Source organism: Gymnogyps californianus, chromosome 4 (genome assembly GCF_018139145.2).
Source record: "Gymnogyps californianus isolate 813 chromosome 4, ASM1813914v2, whole genome shotgun sequence".
In the NCBI taxonomy this organism is placed as follows: domain Eukaryota; kingdom Metazoa; phylum Chordata; class Aves; order Accipitriformes; family Cathartidae; genus Gymnogyps; species Gymnogyps californianus.
Window position 1 is genome coordinate 26402275 of NC_059474.1, and position 19793 is coordinate 26422067.

Consider the following 19793-nt stretch of genomic DNA (forward strand, 5'->3'; position numbering starts at 1 on the left):
TAATTATATGTAGGATATTCAGTTTCTGAGAAATAAGCCTGGAAAATGAATGACAAGCCAATGTATTTTATTATAATGTAGGTAGCAAAGAATAATATGAAAAGTCTTCAATAGATTCAACTTGTAAGATTACCATCATAATTGCCAATATTAAAAGTGTTGAAATATTTCAAATTGAATATATTATTTACAGAAAGCATTTTGGAGGACTTTACATGACAGTATTTAAGATGTTATTTTTAATGTTTTTACTGTTCGTTTTATGATACAGTATTTCACACAAGAATGTAGACTTTTCCATTTTGGGTATGGGAGTGAGGTGCATTTGTATGTCCAAGGAAAAAGTAAAAATCAAAAAGGAAAAGGCAAAGGCAGGAGACTGAGGAAAAGAAAGGAAGATAGAAAAGACCCAGAGTTTTTCCCATTCATGTCTCCATCTCATATCTGGTTTTATTTGTTGGATCTTGATGTTTACACCCAATCACCAGTCACAGGACTATGTTTTCACTTGGTTCTAACTTTGCTAAATATTTTAATATTTTCAAGCCATATAGCTACGTTGAGCTGATCGAAAATTATCCCCCATCCAAAATATGTATTCTATTTCCAAAACAAAGACCTTTTTTTTTGCCTAATTAAAGAAAGAAAATCAAATGACTGCTTTTACAGAGCTCTACTGTACCTTTCTGGATTAGCAATACTATTTTAGAGGATAATAAGTCACCTCCCAGAGTTGTGGTGGCTTTGTTGATTTTCTCCAGTTATTTTAATTTTGGGCTAAGAAAGTCTTGTCTGGGAATTCTTCTAATATTTTGAGAACTTTAAGTAACTCCTGATTTCCTCCACAAGAGTTCTGCAACTATTTTGCCTATCAGTTCCATCAAATTCTTGCCTTGTGGATAGCTAGAATATGCCCATAACTGCTGTACCTGTCCCTCAACATTCCTCATATGTAATCACACAGTCTTATAGCTACTGATTTTGCTGAGATAAGAAGCAGGTAATATATCAGATATAAAGTGTTAATGCAAGGTTTTTTTGGTTTTTTGGGTTTTTTTAAAGAATGTTTTCAAAACATGTCTGACTTTAAGAAGTTCCAATAAGGAGTCTTTTTGTACTAAGACTTTCTTAGTGAAATATGTAAAGATGACTGATGTCCCACAAATCACAGAAAGCATTGCAACTTCCTTTCTTTGCTAGAAACAGACTTCAGATGAAGACTTCATGGTATGACCATTCCCACTATGGGACATCAGGTACACACCATTAGAGAGATTCCCCAAACCATTCTTGGTGAGTCTACTCACATCACCTGCACTGTGCAGCGGTTTCCCATTTTAAACTCTACATTCACTTCTGCTTTATTTTGAACCTCTTGAATTAGTATAATAATTTCATTATCTAAGAAAAAATATGGGATTTTCTGCAAAAAAATCATACAACTACGCAAGGAAGAACTCAAATCAGGCAGACTTCTCAAAGTTAAAGGTTAAAAAGTCATTGTATACAATTTTTATTAAAAAATACACTATTTATATATTTAATATACTTAAATACACTACTTAAATTCAGTCTCAGAATTAACCATGCTGAATTTAGATGAAAATAACATTTCACTAAACTACGTTGCTGAAATCAGCAACCTGCAAGTACTAAATATCATTTAAATAGCTGCCAGCAACATTCTCATAAAGAATGCCTAAAACAGGAATCACAGAAAGTGTTTAAAGGTCCAACATACTTAAAAAAAGCACTTGAGGCATAGTAGCTCTGTATTTGCAAAACATTTTGTCATGTTCATCCAGAAAATCACTTATCCTCTCCATGACAAAATTTGAGAAATTTTATCCCCCTGAAGTACAAAACAACGTAAAAGTCAATCCACTTCTTGAGGTTATGCCCCTAAAATTACTTTAACATCTAGTTTAATACTTTATCAGAAATAAAGTATTTTGTTACCCACTAAATTTTACAGTTTCTAAGAGTCTCATAGTACAGTTATTCAAACTTATTCAATAAATTCTATCAATACAACAGGGCATACACTACAGCAGTGAGTAACTTCTGCCTTCACTTGAAATAGCTGGAAGATGTGGCTGATTTCCTTTGTAAGATCAGATATCTGAAATAATACTAACCTATACCCTAAGCACGAACATAAATTTGGTACCCATTGGCAGAGGATTTGGTCATTTCACAAATGTCTGCATCTGTGACAAAGAGACAGTGCCAAAGAGAAGTCTGAGAAGCTTACAGAGAAGGCAGCAAGCCTCGGCCTAAAAAATTATGATTGCCCAGAACACATAAGAAAGCACACACTTCATCAAGAGTACTGGATTGAAGTGGCCTAAAGCCACAAGCAAAAATAACACCTCATTGTTTAAAAATGATCTTTGGTTTTGTTCCTCTGACTCAAAAATTGAACAGAGACTCAACGTCACTTGCCTAGCTGCAGTGACCTCAGAACAGTAGTCCACATGCATATGCTGGAGATTCAAAAAGCAGCTAAAACATAAAAAAAAAAAAAAAATCATAAAAAAATGATTGGGAAAATTGAAAAAAGGAGGGCAAATGTTATCTATAAAAGGATACAACAGATCTCTCTCTCATACAAACTCTGCAGGAGAATGACAACTAGTTGACCAGGTGATTGTCAAAATAAACCATTTGATCTTTCTTAAGCATACATGAGACATCACATAAACACAAAATTTAACTTTTCTTATCTAAAAACATTCTAGACTGTATAGTTACTGCCTTCGGGTCCTGAATCCCATGTAAAGTTCTTACGTTTGTCTTAAGCTTGCATATACACGACTTAAAATACATGAAGTTCCATTGCTTTTACTCTTCAAAAGCCAAAACAGGATGGAACTCAGCTTCATTCATGTTCTGCAGGTTGTTTTTCTGGGGTTTTGTGTGTTTTGTTTTAATTTTTTTTTTAAATCACCCTCATGATCATAGCATGCAGGTCAGTAGCATACTGAAACAGTTTACCAAAACAACTGTGGAATATATCTTGCTATGTTTGTTTTCCCACCTTTTCATCCTAAAAAGAAAAATGTAACAGTGCAATGTTTTATTCTGATTGAATTGGTGTTGTTGGTTTGGTTTGTTTTTTTAATTCGAAATCAAAACATTTCGCAATGCACGTTCATAGCAAGAAAGGAAGATTTCAGAAGTGCACTTTGGCCTACAGATTGTGGAGGTTTGCAACAGCCTTCAATATCTGCAGGAGTTCATTTAACATCCTAAAAATGCTGTTGGCTAAGATTTACGATCAGGAAACAAAAGCTGTCAACTATAATCTTTAGCGCCTAAAACTCAGGCATTAAGCTAAAGCCATTTAGCTTTAGCCATCTCAGCCACCTTAAAGAAAAGGGCTGAGATCTAATATTTGACTATGAATTTTATTGGAAATTAGCATAGGAGGAGACAACAACAAGTTGCTGCCCAAGTAACTTATATTGAGGAAAATGCTTCAGTATTTATATTAGATAGTCCCCAAATGCTGACACATTCATGATGAGATTAATCACAGAATTCTGTTCCAGATGTTGAGAGTAAATAACTGTAATCTGGGTAGGGCTGAAATTCCTAGCCAAGTAGAGAGGCCAGACGGTGTTACTCCCAGATGCTACTATTGGCAGTTTCCTCACTAGTGGTAAGTACTGCCCTGTACTAAGGACCAAAAAGAAGTAAGTACTAAAGGGAAACATCCAGCAAAGGAAACTGAAGGATGGAGAAAAATGCTTCCTGCTGCCTGCTTGAAACCACTGCCTTGCTCAGCTTTAACTTTAAGCATCTGTCTTTTGCCAGAGCTGACTGCTCACACACAGGGTTATCTTGATAGTGGTAAAATCATGGGGTAACATTGAAATCAGGTAGTGGCCACCTGCACATGGTTGACACTGTGTCTACAATACTTGTTTTGAATTTGCTTAGGAGCTGCTTTCAGATGTCAAAAGGAGGACTCAGAAGACAGTTGATTCTTGCGAGAGTCAGGTATTGAGAGGCCAAGCGGTAAAAAAGTAGTTTTCCATCACTGAATATACTCTCCCAACTTAAGCATTTTGTATCCTGTACGCATATCTCTTCTCTTGGGTGAGAAAGCAGTATCTCCTAGTCAGCAATCTCAGAGAAGCCCAGCAAAACCAGAACATCTTCCCCCCTCATTTTTCAATATGACAGTTTTGCATGCATTCTGGTCTGAATTAAGACAGCGCAAAGTCAGTTCATAGTAAAACTGATATTAGCCTCCATCTAGCCTCCCTTTGCAACATGATTATTATCTAGAATCAATGTACCCCAGTTTCTTTGTGTTAGTCAAGCCTCTGAACATTTGATCCATTGGTCATGAATGGTATCAGTTACTCACAATGTTTTTCATATACCATCAAAGACTTGAAAGGTAATTAGGGATTTTGAATCAAGACTCACTGAAGGTCTCCAGAATTTATTTACAAACAAAAAGACTGAACCCCAGGAATCCCAATATACTACTGACTGGTGAATATATGCAAAGGATATCCACACATTCATTTCTTAGGCATTATTTTGAAGCTTTCTGAATTGAAGATTACAAATAATGTTTACTTTAACAATAATACAAAATGAAACAACTAAAAACAACAAACCACAAACCCACTCAATAACATGAAATGAAATAAAATTATTTCAAAGTGAGGATTTGTATAATCAAAATTATCCATACAACTTCATCCAACAGTTTCTGGCAACATTCCCATGCAGCTATTTTCATAAAAGTTTCCATATACAAACAAATTACTACTAGAAAAATGGGCAAAATTCAATTCTAAGGTTGGCTGAAGTTTGGCAGCTACAGAATTTCAATGCATACACCACCACAAAAGTGCAAGCTCCTTGTAAACACTATCTCTTCAAAGAATAAACAAAACTACGTTCAAACATTTTTCAACAGCAGCCAGATTTTTGGCCTATCAAGGAGTCCTTAACAGTATATTCTACACAACTCTCAGACCCTTAAGTGTAAGAAATATCAGTTAAATGAGTAACACTTAAAGAAGAAGAGTTTTCACTTTCTGTGAATAATTCTGGAAGAGCTTCCTGTGCAACAGTAAACTCGTGGTCTGTCTCTGCTATGAGCCCTGTGGAGTGTTAATAATGCTGGCTTTGGGATGACACAAAAAAAGATTCTACTACTTGCATTTTATCAGTTCATGCTTGGGGGGGAGAAAGCTATTTGCGGCGCCTATCTGCTGGGTAGTACAATTTTTTTTGAATGTGTGATTATCTGGAAAGAAAAGATTCATTTCTGTATATGTGTATGTATGCACACACACATTCCCCTAGAGAGACATATACATCCTGTAAGTTAGTGCAAGTCTTTGTTTAAAGAACAATCAACTACAGCAGGCGTTAGGAGGGGAAAAAAAAATAAGAATGAGAGCTGGCATGAAGACAAATCTGTTTGCAAGCACTGACCTGTACCGCCTACTCTAGTTCAAGTCACAACACAAGACTCAGTAGTTTGGACTGCAGAACAGGAAAAGACTAGTCTAAACATCAAAGACCACATCTCATAATCATAATACTGGTACAGAACTGTGAGCCATCGGGCTTAGGGAGGCCTGAAAAACACTGAAACCTCAAATTCTTTCTTTTGTACAAATGGGAAAGACAATAAAGGGAAAAAAGAGGAAACCAAACATTCCTAGAGAAAGGAGAAGTGTATGTAAGTACCTGTCACTAAATATTACCACACCAATTCTGAATTCCAATATAAAATCAATTTATTTTGAAAGCAATCATGTATTAGGATGAATGGTATGATCTATTACAGCAGCCAGTCAGCTAAAACATCAGAAAATTCATTGTGGATTCCACAACATTCACGTTAGTTCAAAATTACTGGCACCAGCACAATCCACACATTTGCGTATAAACGCAGCATTGATTTCAATTGTTTCTAACCAGAGAACATTCTCCTCTGTATCTTAGTTTCTTTTTCAGATGTGGAAGGGTAGCGCATCATTCGCTGCACTTACATTTGCAGCTCTCCGAAACAAGGGACACACTTCATTTTGCATACAGACACTACCTCATCAAATTGAGGGGGTGGGGGATGTTTGTAGAATTTCTTAGGGTGCAGTTTTATGGCCGTGTAAGTCAATCCAAATCTGTCAGACCTGTCCCTCCATTACTCCAGCATGCATGCGACTGATGAGCGACACTACTGAAAAATCCCTTTTTCTGGCCAGGTTACTTTTCAGATAGATGTGCTTCTTGAACCACCTCACTACATGGCTGTAAAAATTCACAGGGGAGGTGGGACTGCTTCAGCCCAATCTTAGGGTGCAGTTTAATGAATCTAAGTTGATTTAATAAATCTTTAAGTTGATTTAATAAGGTCAAACCCAACAAACACAGTGTTCCAAATTAAGCTGTCACTGCAAGTACCAGATCTGCCACCCCAAGACTGTCATACAGCTTCTGCCAACACAAGGAGGGGAGTAGTAGGTGACTGCGTAAGTCACATTGATCCAAATGAAAACTAACCTGGAAAAAAATAAGTGAATAGGATCACTTCCACAACCCAGTATCCTGCAGATACCTGGGTTGTAGTGTGGAAAAGGATGGCCCACAAGCAAGCAAGAGTGGCTCAAAGCGCTGGCTTTGGTGTTTGTGCTTCCACACATTCCAGTAGAGTGAAGCACACCAGGGTCTGATTCAGGGCAATCCTCCAGCTACTGGTGTAGCAACTCCACCATCCTTTCCAACTATACTAGTTTCCCCCTCTTTGCCTACAGTCACTATGTGCCTCTATTTTTTACTTTTCTCCTCTTACTCTTCACAAACTTGATTTGTTTCTACGACTTTGAGAGTGCTGCTGACTCAAATAAGGCAAACGACTTTGAATCATTACTCTCCCTGAAAAGCAATGGCAGCAGTGGTGAAGATGAGTAACTGTTTCCTTCAGCAGCAGCGTCAACTTAAGAGTACTCAAAGTAGTCAGGTACAACAGTGTCAGGATGACAAGCTTCCAAAATACAATCCTGGCACTCCGTAGAGAGGATTTGCATTTTTTTATTTTTAGATAAACAAACTTGCTTTTGACTATGTTAAAATACCCGCTATGCAGGTCAGCTCAGATTACTAAGCTGACTCGCAATACTCTGCAGAACTAACCTGTCATTACTTACCCCTCTACCTTTTCACCTTCCTGATGAAATTATTTTTGCCCATAGTTTTGTTTTCAAGCAGAAGATTGATAAAAACGATGAAAAGCAGTGGGAAAACTCTCAACAAATCCTCTAAAAATGCTAGCAATTAATATTTTCCTCATTTCTAAAATTTTGGGACTAGTTTTAAAATTAATTTTATAGGGATGTTGCATGATGCCAGGCTTTTAACCAAAGTGTTGACAGATGTTAAATCAGATAGTATACAGAAACTTAAACTCATCACAGCCCACATACAGACTGAAGTCGGAGTGACTCTGAAGAGTCTCAAGACAGTGTTAATTAGGGCACAGCTCCACAGTATGATTTCTCAGGAGGCAGAGCCAGTGTAAGGGAGTCCCTGAACATGTCTCTCAAACCAGCTTCACTGCTAGATAAAACGTAGTGGAGAACTCCATCCTCACAGATGTATATGGGTATCAGAAACCAATTTTAGCATCAGAAATGGAGTGGCACACAGAGCTGCAACTCTAGGATGAGTATGCTTTAATCTACCATAACAAATCCAACTCAGACCAGAATGCTCCAATTTGCACAAGAACCTAAACTAAGAACAACAGGCAAAGATGTCAAAATGAAACAAAATTAAACGGCAGCCTTTTTACTTTGTAATCTGACTGAAGGTGTTTTAACCTTTAAAGGGAAACAAAGGCTAGGACTGAAAGAGTGTAACTTTGGAAAACATTACACACCACCCCCACTTTCCCAGCTGAGGTTTAGAAACATAGCCTTTAACTTGGTTTTCACTCCCAGTTCAAAGAGATTTTTTTAACAACTTACTAGGTTTTCTACTGACCTACTTCAAGTTGTACCAATGTGTATATATTCTACAAAGATATAGTTTTTGTACTTGGTGAACCCTTCCATTTCCTAAAGCAAAATTCTCATGATTTTACAGCAGTCTAGACTACCAGTTTCAACTGGAACAAAGCTGAAATCTTATTTCCAGATTTCCCAATTTCCCTTAGGCTACAGAGTTATGCCTACTTTCATATTCTACATATATTTTCTAAGAAAAAATGTCACTAACAGCTCACAAATGCAACTCCTAGACCTTCATTTACTGACTTCACACAAGCAAAAATAGTACTTCTTTTCTTGCCACTGGAATTTTACTGGCGATAGCAGAAGTGGGAGCTTTAGAGAAGAGATGGATTAGAAGTTTTTCAGAAATAGTGACACATGGCAACTACATTTACAAAGGATGACTGAATAAGGTATTTAAATAAACATGTATTTTCAGCAAAAAGCTTTAAAGTTGCCTTGCATTTCTTTGTTTTGCTTTGTAAGTGAATTAATGTTAACTCTGCAGCAATTCAGTGCTGAGAAAGAGCCACCTGTCAAAAAACAAACATATACGGTAACCTTTTCCACCTCCCCCCAGAATGCTGAATTCTGTTTCTACCATCAAACGTAGGTATTGAGTTTACTTTATTTCATTGTTATTACCGCAACAGCTTAAGAATTAAACTTCACTTCACTTATTTTACAATACTTTGCATCATTGCATGAACAAAGTGGCACAATTTCTGAATGATTCCTCTTCACTGTTTCACGTAAATGAAGTTTTAAAAGAAAAATTATACCCTTTCTGACTGACTAGGACATCAGGACTAAAGCCCACAGAAAGGCACTGCAGTCAGTGAGAGTTCAGTGACCAAGTATCAGGTTTTACTCTAAAATCACAAGAAAAAAAACAATTTTTATGTTCCTCAAAATTTAATTTCAAATAATTCCCTACTAAATTATGAATAGGATTTGATTAAATTTCAATAACGAGTTTATTATGGAGAACCATTACTGCATTTTGGACAATTAAGTACATGCATATGTTTTCAAATAGTAACAGAAGAACAATACAGTTAAAACACAAAATGATATTAAAATAACAGGATTTACCCTACTTTGACTACTCTATCTGAACATAGCGTAAGAATTTTAAGGGTAAATATCCAACAGCATTTTCCTTTCATTAAATTGGTAACACAAGTAAAGTCAATCAGTTTATTTTTTTCAAGGAACAACTTATTTTAACAAACTTCTTTTCACATCCACACTATGGCATCATCATAAGCCTCAAATTGCAAATTTTCGTTATATTAAGCACCTCCTAAGTTCAACTCTACTTTCACTGCACACATTTTGCTTCAGCATTTGTAACATCACCATGATTCTAAGCAGCAAAAATAAACAGAAAAAACAAATTATGTAAGAAAAATACTACAGAAAACATTAACTAAAGAACTTAGTGATCGTCTTTTGAGATTTTTAGCTACTTTTGAGTGGTTTGGGTTTTGGTTTTTTTCACTTTTGCTTCACCCTTTCTGTAATAGCATATCACATAGGCAACTTTCATCAATATGATCAAGGAATGCAGGTATCATTTTTAGTTGTTAAAAACCCACCACTTTAAGTTAAAAAATTAGTAATATTTTCAAATATCATGCACAGCCCTCTACCAGCCTGTGGGTTAAGAGAGTATTAAAAAGTTTTTGTGCTTTATTTTAGCTGTTTATCTCCTTTACTGCTGCTATATGAAACGGGTTTTATCATAAGCAGCAAATTAACGATGGCTGATTTCCATCAGATCTGTTCCCCATCACTCTGCTCCAAGTGGGCTGCCAACTCACTCCCTTCTGCATCCCTCACTCTCATCCTCCTGCACTACCTGCCCACTTCCCTCTGGGTGCCGTGCCTGGTGAGTTGGGGAGGGGGCAGCATATCCCCTACAACACTTAAACACCCATGTGGGAATTAGTTGAATTTATTCCAGCTAGCACACGGGCTGCTGCCTTTTGAAGCGTTTAACAGTGCTGGTCCGTTTTCCTTTGTATAAACAGAATTCAGATGTCTCTATTCTGCTCAGCACCAATTAGACAAATCTTGCATCTCTGAAACGTTTGCCCAACTGCCAGCAAGTTTTGAACTAATGTAACTTCAGGGAAGATCAGGAACAAAGAAATTAGACTGGCTGATCAGATAAAACCCTTATTTCATTAGAAAAGCAAGGTAAAAACATTTGTCCAGACAAAGCACTATCACATATACAAAGTAAACTGAAAAACACAAATATGTTTTCTTTCAATTTTTGAGACTAATTCTTGGGCACTTAAAACTTCAGTAATAAGGTTTTCATAATAAGTACAAGTTTGAAGTTGGTCTTTCAATGGCCTCTCATGTTAGATGCAGTGATAAAATAGTTTAAACATCAGTAAGTTACACAGTATCAAAAAAACCATTGTAAACCTGCAGATCTAAAGCTGTTCCCTGATGGTCAATCAGGTTATTTCCATAGAAAGCCTTAAGAAAGACAGACACTACAACTGCAGAGGAAAGGGAATTCTTTAATGACTGCAAGCAAATGCTAATACTACTAAACAGTACATAACTACTTCTATTTTTTTTAAGCGTGTGCATTTTTCAGGTGCTGTAGCAAGCAAAGAAGGGGGTGGGGGGGAGACTCCAGAAATACTCGATTTCTCCAACTCCTTTTAAAATGTTCTTTCTCCTTCTCCTTCATCTTCAATGTCTGTATCAGTTCAAAAAATTATTTGTAAATAGAAAAGACATATGTCTCTTTAATGCTTATGAATGTATTTTGCCAGTACAAAACTTTTTCTCTGCTTCAACGGTTTGGAAAGTTTTGATAAATCTCCTGGAGACAGATGTCATAATTTCTACCATGAGGTATTAAAATACAACACTAAAAACATAATATAAGGCCTAAAATTGCTAATGACTACCAAATAGTGTTTCAGCAAAAGGTGACAGGCTCTATTCATACAATAGAGTTACATTAGGTAATGTAACTGAACAACTAGAAAGAAATGGGAACTCACTTGAGAATAACTAAGACATTAAAAAGGCTCACCAGTCTCCACAGTAAATTTGAATGGATTCTTCCCCCATCATGGCTGCAAAACTGATCCTAACACTGCAGCTCTGACATCTCCATCAGCTAAGTATGTGTCATCTGTCTCACATAAATAAAACATATGTTTAGGATATCCTGTGCTATCTAGGTACCACGAAGTTTTCAACCTTCATTTCTAAGCAGGAACATACTTTGCGCCAATTTTATCTTTGTTTACTTTTAACGGTACTTCATCATGCTTAAGACATCTTTGCAACAGCCAAATTCTGATGTCAGCACAGCAGTGGGAATACAGTTCATTAGTTTACTGCAGCTGCAGAGCCAGCAAACACACATTGCTTTGAGTGACACCAATAATAAGCATGTGTTTTAGATTTCCAGATAACAATGGTGATTAAGAAGATATTGTAGTTTGGAAAAAATTCATATATGAACAATGTTTAACATAGATTGGGGACTAGATAAAAGTTTGGTTTCTTTAACTACCAAAATGGCTATAATATATACTGTGAATGAATGATCTGCTAATCATTTTCTCTGTTGTTTTTCTTTTTGGTAGCAAAAGATGCACATAGGCATTAAGCAGACAAAATAATATGAATTGATTCAAGTAGACAAGGAAGAAAAGTAAGCTCAGATGATATTTGATTTCCCTTCCTATCAATCATCTCCATATTACTGTATGCAAACCAAGGGATAATTTTTCTTTCACTTCATAGCTCTGTTGTGAGATTAACACTTCTTTTATGAGTCTTTGAGCACAGCTAAGGCTCCTGGTGTTTTGCAAACTTATGCATACAAACTCCTCATAGGAATGCAGTGATATGTCAAGGACTTTGTATCCAAACTTTATTTAAAATATTTGAATACACAAAAAGTGTCCCACATTATACCATAAAAATAGATACTGACAGGCACACCCACCTAAAGTAAGTGATTTATATGATTAAAGCATGTCACTTACACTAAAGACAACATCAGTTGAGCTCTGCTCTGCCTCATCCTTCCAGTATGACCCTAAGAAATATTTAACCTTCAAGAATTTTTAAAGTTTCTATTTCAATGAATGCTCTTTCTTCAGGAGAGGGGGACAAAACCAGAGATTCCTAATTTACTATCTGTCATTTGTTATTTTGTATGCTTGTATCACAACAATGCTTATTCATCTCTTTTCCAAGGTAAACAATCCTATACTTCTAAAACCTCTAGTCAGTCTCCTCAATCCTAATGTTAACAGGATATTTGGTACGTGATTACATACCTTCCCTCCCCCTTTAAAAAGAAAACAAAAAACCCAACAAAAACAAAACAAAACAAAAAAATCAAAAACTTGAAGCCATTATTTGGTTCGGTCCACAGAAAGGACCTGCTCTGGAGTTAATCAAGGTTGTTTGGTAGAGGAGTGTATTGCCCAAAGGCCATCTTTCTTATTTATTGAAGCTGGAAGACTGTAACTGAAGGAAAATATTGCAGGAAAGGAATATTCTATGCCATGTTTTAAAACAGTTAAGCCTGAAGACTTGCATGCTAGCCTCCCACCTATTACGAAGTTTCTATACGATGCTTGTTAAACAACCTATAACAAAGTTTTCACAGAAAACGTTTGTAATTTTCTGGGTTCTTAAGCAGAGACGATGAGGCCTGGTTTACAGAAGTGCTAGGCACTCAGAAATGTAACTGAAATCAAAGGAACTTGTGGTCTGAACATGTAAAGTGCAACAGAATGCACAGTCAGTTCAGAAGTCACATTTTAGAAATGCCAAATCAGGCACATGAAGCCAGCTTGTCTTTCTTGTGTTTGGGTTTGTTTTTTTCCCTTTCAGTAGCTCTTCAGTTCCCCATCTTTTAAACTGTGATTAACATTATGTCCTCACCTGGCAAAAAAAGCATTAGCACAAAAATAAAATTAATAATTCTTTGAGGTTTATAACAGAATAAACGAGGGCATAAGGACTTCGGAACTAGTCTGTCCAATTTGGTGGTCAGTCATCAGAATTTATCATTCCTAATTCAGCAACCTCTGTTTTTTCCCCCTTTCATATTGGGGCTTCTTTTCTTTCACGATATATCTATCATATTGTTGCCGGGAAACCATTAGAATAATATTGTATATGTGAAATTGCCATTAATTACCGATGCACTTGTAACAAAAGAAAATTATCAGATACAAAACCAAAGGGTCTTATCATCAATCAGTTTGAAATTCAGTAACATCTGGGCGAACTGGGTGAGCCTACATGATCTATTTCTCTAGGGACTGATAAAATTGGGACATTTACAAAGCAAACAGCTAATATTCCATTGGAAAAAAAAAATCAGAACAAGATTTCTTCTTCTCTGACTAGTGGCCTGTCCTAGTTAATGAAAAACTTGATTGTTACAAGAGTCAAACTAATTAAAAAGACTAAACTATGAGCAAAATCAAATTAGAAATTTGGCTTTAGGCTTATGTGGCCAGCAATAGCTCAAGAACATTGCAAACTGCAGTCTGCAGTTAAATAAAATTAATGGAAGTTTTAAAATTGTTAGAATAATTAACTGCGGATCATTTTTGTAACCTGGCTACATGACCTCCACAAAACTACTTATAATTCTTAAATACAAGCATGTAAGTACATGCAAGTCAGAGGTCTAAGCCATGAAAATACCCATGTCATCTAAGTCTCACCAGCAAATAGTATTTATTAACTAATATAATCCAACATACTTAACGTGTATACCTTTTCCCCTCAAACATACCAAATTCTAGTGTATGACACAATAGAAAATAGATTTTCTTCTCCCAGATGATACTCTTTGTATTTTTAGTTCCGTTCAAAATAACTACCTAAGCAGAGACAGGTCAGATCAAAGGTCCATCTAACTACATAATCTCAGAGAGTGGCCATTAACTTATGCAGAAATATCAGGGTGATTAAAAAGCAACTTTTTTTTCCTCTCTCATACCTCCAGCCTACTCCAAAACATTTAAGTAGCAAACAAGCAACTTTTCTCAATTTTAACATTATGGAACGGATGCCTAAAAAACACCTGTGCATAGTATGATAAATTATTAGCCTTAACTATTTCTAGTGATATGAGGATAATTTTCCAAAGGTGAAGACACAACAGGCCCAACTACAAAGAGGCCAACATCTAATAACCAGAGGAACACGCAGAAAGACTACGGGAAGAAGGAGAGGGAGTGTTTGTTTCACTCTGGCACAAATACGTATCAGATAACTAAGAAATGCCATGGGACAAGATAAGGAAGACTTCAAGGCACACTAGGAGTGCTGATTCCTCCAGATGATCACAAGCTAGGCTTTGGGGTGGGGTGGCAGGGGGAGAATTGGAGAGAGGGTGGAAGGGGGGGTGGGGGGTGGGGTGGAAATCAAAAGAAACTTTCACAGAAAATGCCTCGCCAGACTGTCACTATGGGAAAAGCAACAAGACTACTGGATTGATTGAAAAACAAAAGGAAAATCACTCCCCAAAACAAAAAAAAAACCCAGAAAACAGAATACTAACGCCAGCTACGATAAAGAACTACATCGCCCTCAATAAATTCTAACCTATAAAACTCTTAGTTTCACAAAAACAGGTTTTTACACTGCCTTAAACCTTTGTTAAAAATCTCTGTGCTGAAACTAATTTATCACTCCTTTTCCTTTGGAAGGTTTCAGAAACTGCCTTTTTTTTTTTTGGTACTTTTGTATCTTTAGTGTCTGATTAAATTTGCTTTTTACAGATGTTATGAATTAGTGTTGCTTACACTGATATCTACAGCTAAAAGAAAATGCTGCACTATAAATGTTTTCTTTTTTCCTACAGACTTGTCATACACTTTACCAAACTGTATAGTTGTTGGTACAAAGCTATATCTGAACTCGTCATCATGTATTATTTCTTTCACTTAAAAAAGTCTAGCAGGCGAGATAGTTTTGCAGAAACAATGCAAAAGTCCCCATCCCTATCTCAAAAGATAACATTCGCAAACTTTCACATTCAAATCGACTCTGAAGTTCCTTCAACACTGTAAGGCAGGACTGCCACAGAAAGAAGTGCTTTTTCCCCTATGCCAGCACAAGTATTTGTGAGCTCCCATAAATCAGGCAAGAAAATTATTCAGGCTAAAATTAATACAGGTTTAGGTTTTTTTTCCTTCTAAGTTTTAACGCAGATCTGTTCACCCATGCGTTTTGGCATGTCGCAAAACAAAATGCTTGTAGAGAGGGTACAGAACAGAGGTTGGGACAAGCAGCAGAGAGTGCCACTTCTTTCAGTGGCAGTTCTGGCTTTGCCTACAAAGGCTGTTAAAGTAAGTCTCTGAGAAAGTCAGGTTCTATGCATTTTGGATTGATGGGGCTATTTTTAATATATCTGACAATTAAGTACACTACTATTAATCTTATTCATAATGATTACAAGGTTTTATATAAATGACATCAAAATATTCTCTTGTGACCAAAGAAAGTTATATCTGAGATTTAATAGTTTACTGACAACAATATACAAAAGTCTGGCGTTTGACAAAGCAGTAAAATACAGTGAATTTCAAAAAAATTTCAATAGTCGTAGAGAAGCTTTGCAGCAAAGCAGATGCTGAGTTTCTAAAACTTCCTTCAACCTTCAACTATCTTATGGGAAGAAATACAGTATTGCTAGTACAATTGTTCTCAACTTGTATTTAGTTGCTGGCTCGATTTTGGAACTGAAGGAGGACTACTTGGGTGCCTTAGAATTGTTTGTTGTTTTCCACTTCCATCACTTGGTTAAATAAAAGGTATCACCTCTCCCCACAAGCCTTACTAAATTGACAAGCAGCTGACTTACAGCCCCAAAACCAATCACTATATAACTTGAACAGATGCACTGTAAAGAGGAACATTAGCCTTAAAAAAAAAAAAAAAAATAATTTTTTTTTGTAGTCAAAATACAGAAAGCCTCAACTCTCTCCTACATGCTAGCTGCCTCGTTTGGTTAAACCTAATTGGATCTATTAAATTGACACTTGTCCCCAGCCATAGCACACCACAGTTAAAATCACTTCTTCAATAGCTGAAATTATACATCACATACTGTCCCACTCTAAGAAGGCATCGACCCAACAACGTAATCTAACACACCAGAAAGCACCTTTGAGTCCATTAAGCACCTGAATTGGTATTTCATTCACCATATATATGCAATCCAGAGGCTTTTCCTTTCTGCATCACTCAGAAGGTACATGTTGATTTTAAAATTCTCAATACTTCCATTTTCAGGACAGTGCTAATGTTATCATACAGATATATCAAAACACTGTAAAAGAATCTGGCCTACATTTTATTACCCACAACCCCAAGCAGAAGGAGGGAAAGGATAAAAAAACATTCTTTTTAAAAGTCCTTGGCACAAAAGCTGCTGCTCAGGCACTCTGGGACAGGTGCCCAGCACGCCTCAAGTTCCAATAATAAGAAAAGCCTTCATTACGAGAAGACGTCTGGGCACAAAAATACAGATGTGATATCAGAAAAGTTGCTAATAAGGACACAAATTTGTAACCAATTAAGTTGACCACGACTTCAATAAACTAAAGGAACAAAAATTTGCAGGAACTGTCCCAAAGCCTGGGGGCCAAAACACCAAGTTACACATGCATCTTCTGTAAGAGACACACAGAGCATCTTTAGATCATGCATGGCCAAGAAGGCGGCAAAAAACCTACAGTTTCAAGGACTGATTCATGCCTGAATTTGTACATTCTGCTAAAGCTGGCTTTTATCATTGCATATTTAACGTTGTGGAAAGTTATCTTTTAACTGAACAAAACTTTTTCAAGCATTTCCATCCCAAGCACTGTATCATCATAATATTCCACATGCCAAAATGAATTTGTTTTTATAAATCAAGTTGATATAAAGAAGCATGGATTTCATAAATAAAGATTATAAATGTCTATACAAAAACATAAAGAAAAAAATACTTGTTGGTTTAGTTCTAAAGTGTACAGTACTTTCATTTTCTTGATGCTTCAGTAAAGCCAATATCTGACCAAAAAAATTCCTCAAACACAGATTAAGCAGTACCAATAAGATAAGAAAAATCTTCCTCTGTTGTTTCAGTGATGGTATGTCCACTAGCAAAGTATTTGTTCCCATTTAAAGTTAGTCTACAGTCTTGAGGTCATCTGAATTCCTTAACGGTAGTTCATAAAAAAAATGACAGAAAAAAAATCTGCTCTTAGCCTGAAAATTATGTCCAACACACACACATGAATTCAGCAAAACATATATGCATGACTTTGAAATTGTATTATTCCTATTATCTAGGAATGGCACGGCTCACCACTGCAAGTTCTCCGACTGGGACAAAATAAAATACCCATTTCAACGAGCACCTCAAAACTGCACTCCTCCCCATTCCACACAGACTTTGATTCGAGGTCTCTTGTCCAAACAATCAAAACTCCAGGATCTTCTCCTGTAACTGGCAAAATTCCATTGGAGTTTTGAAAATACTAGGCTGGACTTGTCCAATAATTTTCAAAACTGTAATTGGACAACAAGGCTCATTTTCAAAGAAACAACTGACATGTGCCTTGCTGCTTTGAAAGCAAAGCACAAAGCCTACATTCTCTTCACATTTATAGGCAAGAGATTTTTTGATGTACTAACTGACTAGCCAAGACCATGATTTCTATTTTTCAATCTTTGTGGGGTCACTGTTGTGATGGGAAACAGATCATCAGATGAGAGAATATTTCTGATCTCTAAAAAATTATTACTACATCTCCACCCTGGGCATAGGACCAAATCCCAGGTTACGACAACGTTCTGGTCCAAAGACCATGGCGTTAACAAACGAGCTGTGCCAACATTTGATCAATGCTCAACTTAACTCTATGCTGAAAATAGAGAATAAAGAAATAATACTAGTGTATCACAGTAGTATTTCATGTTTCCAGTGGAAAAAGGGATTAAAAAAATACAACACATAGATAAGCCTCGCAGTCCCCCAGGATGCTGTCAAGCAAGCAAAGAAGATGCTTTTGTAACAGTCCCTTTAGCTTATGAAAATTTAGCAACTTTGCCAAGCATAAATTAAAGTGAATAGGAAAGAAATTATATGTATTATATCAAATTGCAAAATCTGAGGCAGGTTTTACATACGAAAAATGTTCAAAATTCCATCTACAAACTCCAGAAATTAATCTTCGCTGTTTGTGAACAGTGTTATCTTTTCAGTCAAGAATACCCTTAACTAGATCTACTTGTTTCCCCCGCTCAACTATGCTTGCTCAAAGTGCTAGAACCCACAAAAACCTTCTAGCTTACCAACAAAAATTTTCGGTAACATATCCTGCAATTATTACTTACGATTCCACTTCAGACCTCTCCCCAAAACTGTGGATGTATTTCACGTACAAATTAGCAGTTTAATGTATCAACTCTGGCTTTGAGAGAACTCACAAGAGTACAGTTACAAATTACAAAAATGACTCCTCCTCTTTTAAGGAAAAGCAAGGAAGTGGTATTCCCATAAAGGTCTGCAGGCAAGAAGGGGACATTTCAACTATGACATGGAAACTCTAGCAGTTCTCCTTTCCAGTGATGAAATGTTTACCTTAAGAAGCAAAAGTTGTAGGGAAGGGGGTAGTGGTCAGGATTGCTCACCTTTAACCGTTTAACCACCTCATCGTTAGTAATTTTGTCCGTAATCTCCTTCACTCCAGGAGGATAGTAGATGATTTTACCATCGGCAGCAGGTTTTGGTTGGGTAGCAGGGAAGTCCATCCTGGTGCTGCTGGTTATAAACTTTCCTTCTCCACAGTCCTCTACCGGCCTCTATCGGTCAGAAAACAAAAGTTCAGCAGAATGGAAACGACTTTCTAACCCTCTTTTTCCATTTCTCACCCTCAATTCGCAGAAGGCCCCGGTTATCACCCCGCCGGCTGCGCCCCCCGCCGCTGCCCCCGCCGCATCCCCCCGCCCCGGGCGGCGCTGGAGCGAGGCCCGGCCCGCCGCCGCCGCCGCTCCCCACAACTCCGGCCCCTCCATTCCCTTCCGGCGCCTCCTTTCATTGCGGGGCTGCTCCAGCCCAACACTGTTAGTTCGGAGCCGACGGTTTTACAATGAAATTTCGGACTCGATCGAAGGATGCCCCGGGGCCGAGGGCTCGTTACAGCCCGAGGGGGGGCCAGGGGGTGCAATTCCCGGCCCCGAGGGGGGCTTCGGAGCCGGCACACCGGCCCCGGAGCCGGGAGACAAGGCCTAAACAGTTAGGCCTCAAAACTATCAGGAGGCAGAGAAACCAACAGGAGAGGGAGAGGGAGGGAGGGAGGGAGGGAGGCGGCGGCGAGCACAAACAAAACACCCCCGCCAGCCCCCCCGCCCGGCGCCGAGCCCCCCGCCCGGCCCCCCCGCGGCGGCGGGAGCCCCCCGGGGAGGGGGCCAGGCCACTCTCCACTTTCCATTTGTTCCCGCAACTTCATGCCCCCTCAGCTCCTCGCCCCGCAGCCCCTCCTCGCCCCGCCGCCCCGCACCCGGCCGGGCCCACAAAGAGCCCCCCGCCACCCCCCGGCTCCGCGCACACACCCCCGCCGGCCGCGGGCGACGGGGAGGGGAAGGGGGGGGAGAGCGGGGACGGAGGGAAGCGGGACCCGGAGCCGCCTTTACCTCATGCAGCTCCGGAAGGTGCAGCATTGAGTAGCCTCCGTGCCGGGTGGTCCTCGC

General features: G+C 38.0%; 1 protein-coding gene across 1 annotated transcript in view; it reads right to left on the bottom strand.

Moving 5' to 3' along the window:
- The window catches only part of PDS5A (PDS5 cohesin associated factor A), an 84162-nt gene extending 64369 nt beyond the window's left edge, over positions 1-19793 (bottom strand). The window contains exons 1-2 of the mRNA XM_050896681.1: positions 19737-19793; positions 18735-18905 (exon numbers count right to left, since the gene is read on the bottom strand). Of these exons, the coding sequence (XP_050752638.1) occupies positions 18735-18905; positions 19737-19763 (198 nt within the window). The 5' untranslated portion in view covers positions 19764-19793. The remainder of the gene's footprint in view (positions 1-18734; positions 18906-19736) is intronic.